The sequence below is a fragment of the Mesoplodon mirus genome, assembly GCF_964341445.2.
Source record: "Mesoplodon mirus genome assembly, chromosome: 2".
Classification (NCBI taxonomy): Eukaryota; Metazoa; Chordata; class Mammalia; order Artiodactyla; family Ziphiidae; genus Mesoplodon; species Mesoplodon mirus.
This window is the reverse complement of record NC_138977.1, coordinates 181,995,011-181,998,665: the sequence shown is the minus strand read 5'-3', so window position 1 is coordinate 181,998,665 and position 3,655 is coordinate 181,995,011. Positions and strand designations below refer to the sequence as shown.

Below are 3,655 nucleotides of genomic sequence, written 5' to 3'. Positions count from 1 at the left end.
ATCCGGCACAGCACGGGTGCCCAGGGAGGCCAAGAAATGAATGAATATACCTCTGGCTGTGGAGAATGGGTGGGAGGTGGGGGGAGTGGGAGAGAGAGGGACAGGTGTGGGCTGGGCCAGAGCGGGGACATGCAGCTGCCTCGGGCAAGGTGGGAGCCTGCCGTGGAAATGGAGAGGGGAGGCGGAGTCTGCGGGTGTTTGGATGGCTGGCTCGCTGCTGGCTGAGACCCCCACCAGCTCCTTCCCACCCACAAGCCTGAGCTCTGTGACCGAGGCCCCAAAGAAGGGGTTGGAAACTGCAGGTCAAATGAACGAATCTTGAAAGTGAGGTGGAAACCACTCAAAAGAACTGCAGTGACTTGAAAGAAATTCCAACAAAGGGCTTTCACACAGACTGGCTTGTGTTCCAGCAGAGTTTATGACCTGAGGTTTGCATTGTTAGGAAAAAGGACAAATGTGGATAAACAGCATAGGTACTGAAACTCAACATGCATCAGATAATAAACGGTACCCAGAACTCTCCCGGTCTTCACAATGTCTCAAGCCTTCAGGTTTTGTGCATGCTCACTTCCTGAGAGTTAAGGGGTGTGTGTGCATGTAGGTGTGCATGTATGCGTTGTTTCATTTTCCCATTTTCACGTATTCAGAGTGTGAAGAACCAGGGACCAGGTGTTGGTTGAATTATTGGTCCCAATTCCGCCGGCCCCTGTAGGATTATACACTCACTCATGACTTCCCCATTGGCCATATGCACACCTCACCCCTTAACTTTGGGTTTGGCCATCTACTTGTATTGGCCAATGGGACATTAGTGGAAGGGAGCAAGCAGGGGCTTGGGTTGTGTTTGGGTATTTGGACTTGTCCTGCTGTGCTCTTGGTGTAACCATGAGAGAAGCATGACTGGGCAGCCCAACAGTCCTGAGAGAGAAAGCAACCTTGGAGCCAAGATCAGCCAAGCCCAGCTCAACCCCAGCCAACCCACAGGCCCATGACTGAGAAACAGGGGCTCTGCATTGTTTGCCACTGAAATTTTGTCACTTAACAATAGTTGACTAATGTGGATCATGCTAATAGTACCGTTTACTCTGCGATGACACTGCCGGGCACATGCTGGCCATTTCCCACACGTCTTCCCATACGATCCTGACAACATCCCTCAGACACAGGTGTCACCATCTCCATATTGCAGAGGAGTACGCCGGGACTCAGATAGTTAGAGCAATCTGCCCAGGCTCAGGGCCAGTATGCGAAAGGGCCAAGATCCCAATCCAGGTCTGTCTGCCTCCAAAGCCCATGCTGGGTGCCAGACTTGCTTCCACATGGAGCAAGAGTTACGGGGACGGGAGCACAGCCCTCACTCTTGAAAATGTCAGAAACACTTGATGCCTATTCGTCACCATACCCTGCCATTAGCAAAGCGCGTCATTTCACGACTTTACTTCCTTTAAAGCACATCCTGGGGGTGGGTTGACTTTTTCCAATTATGACTGAGCTGTTCATCCTCAAACACCCAAGGAGACGGCCCTGTGGACAACTGTGACTAGTCTTTTCGGAGGAAGGCCCCATGAGCCATCTCAGCCTCACGACCACGTGCTGGACGCCCTTGTTCCAAACCGCCTGTTAACTGTGAGAAGTCATGTGCCGGGAGAGATGGTGGCGCTCGCGGAAGTACTCGTGGCAAACGGGGCACGTGAGGGCCTCTTCTCTCAGCCTCTTAGAATGCAGGTCGGGCCCCACGTGCTCCTTTGTGTGGTGGGACCGCATGTGGAAGACCAGGTCGGAGGTCAGGCGGAAGGAGAGGTTGCACTTGGCGCACCAGTTCTGGGTGGACAGGCCCAGGGAGGTGAGCGTGGCGGGCAGCAGGGCCCGAGAGGCGGTGGAGGAGCACGACGGAGGTGTGGGCATCTGGGCCGTGGCGTGCTTGAGCCACAGCATGGGGTCACCCAGGAAAGTGCCGCAGAGAGGAGCATTTGGTGGCACCATTTGCAGGTTCCAGAAATCACCCACAAAAAGCTTGGAGTTGGAAAGTCGACCCCAGCAACTGACATCTACTGTGTTGATGAGTCCCAGCACCTCCCCCAGGGCGTCTACAGGTCCGCCTTCCTGGGAGACAGAGGCTGGCCCTGGTCTCCCTGCTGGACTCCTGGTTGGCTTGCTGAAGGCACTTCTCTGCTCCCCGCGGGCTCCACTGGGCCACACTGAGAAGCAGGTGATGCTAGCCGGGTCCCTGGGGATGTCCAGGGTCAGCTTCTGGGGGCCAGGCTGGCCTGCAGGGTCACTGTGCACCCTCTCCTGGGCCTGCCTGCCCCCAAGCCTCTTCTTGAGCTGAGGCACCTCCATGAAGGCGCTCTGCCCGTGTTCCCAGCAAGCCTTCCGGGGCATCAGCTTTCCCAGCCTGAGCTTGCCCGGGGCTGCTGACAGTGCCATCTCGGCACAGGCCTCATCCCGGCCACCGCTGACTGGGGCAGCCTCAGAGCCCAGGCAGTTTGTTTTCTCCAGCAGCACTGGCTTGCAGCCCCAGCCCTGCTCGGGTTCACTAAGCTGCCATCTGTTTTCAGCTGAAGGGCTCTGCAGAGCTCCCTTCCCGGCAGCCATGGGGACCGCAGGGCCTGGGCCAGCTGAGCAAGGTGGACGCTCCAACAGCTGTCAGTCTCTGAGGCTTCTGGGACCGGGGAGGGGCCCTGAGATTGAAGGGCTCCCCCTGGTGCTTGGGTTGGCACACTAGGACCACAGGGCTCTGCAGAGAGAGGAAGCAAAAGGCAGTGAGAAGCGTGCTCTCCACTCAGGGACGTACAGGAGCACGCAGGTTGTAGGAACTTATAGAAAGCCTTCTCTCACCTGGGACCTTGGTGTCTCAGGGCAAGTGCTGATAGGAGCATGAACTCAGGGCAGACAAGTGTCCCTGTGAGTCCAGGCTCTGCCAGTCCTCAGCTGTGTGATGTTAGACAAGCAGTCCTTCTAATTAATCTTCTTGGCTAACTTGGCAAGAGACAGTTTTTGTCCTTTGCATCCAAAGAACCCTGACTACTACAGATGCAGCAACTCACCCTGACTCAGAGCACAATGCTTTCACCTCCAGGACTCCATTGGGGGAAGGACCACAGCACACAATGCTCCCACCCAGAGGCCAGGCTCAGTACTGCCCCCCATCTGTCAACCTCCAGGCAGCAGCTGCTATCTTTTAACAGCGACACAAGGCTTCTACCAGTCAGTCTGACTTGGCTGACAACTCTAATATGTTTGCACCCTGATTTAAAGCAGTTTATGTTCCTTGCTGCTCAGTATGCTAATTTTTCTCCCAAATCATCAGAAACTCGAAGACACTACAAGCACTTGGAGACAGGAGCTGCTGCAGCACAGGTGACCAGAGGGGAAAAGCTGGACAGTAACATCCAGACATGGTGGCTTGGGTCTGGAGCTGTTCCTGTTGCCTGCTCCCACAACTGGGGGCAGCCATCTATCCACCAGGCCCTGCCCCTGCACCAAGTGTGGGTCTCCCTCTCCACTCTCCTGAAGTGACCACAACTGTTCTTCACATGTTCATACACTTGCTTCTGCTCTGCTCACCCGTCAACTGTCAAATGCCCTCTTGGGACAACCTGTTGGGCACTAACAGGTGAATCCGCTTCTGCTTTGCCCTTGAGGTGCTCACGGC

The 3,655-nt window shown here is 55.6% G+C and overlaps 1 protein-coding gene across 1 annotated transcript; it reads right to left on the bottom strand.

The window, feature by feature from the left end:
* Positions 1-1,620: 1,620 nt before the first annotated feature.
* ZNF488 (zinc finger protein 488) lies at positions 1,621-2,595 on the bottom strand (the record flags this gene model as incomplete). The annotated part of the gene is made up of 1 exon (XM_082602193.1): positions 1,621-2,595. The coding sequence occupies one exon, from the start codon at positions 2,593-2,595 to the stop codon at positions 1,621-1,623; it is 975 nt and encodes a 324-aa protein (XP_082458319.1).
* Between the last annotated feature and the right edge of the window lie 1,060 nt (positions 2,596-3,655).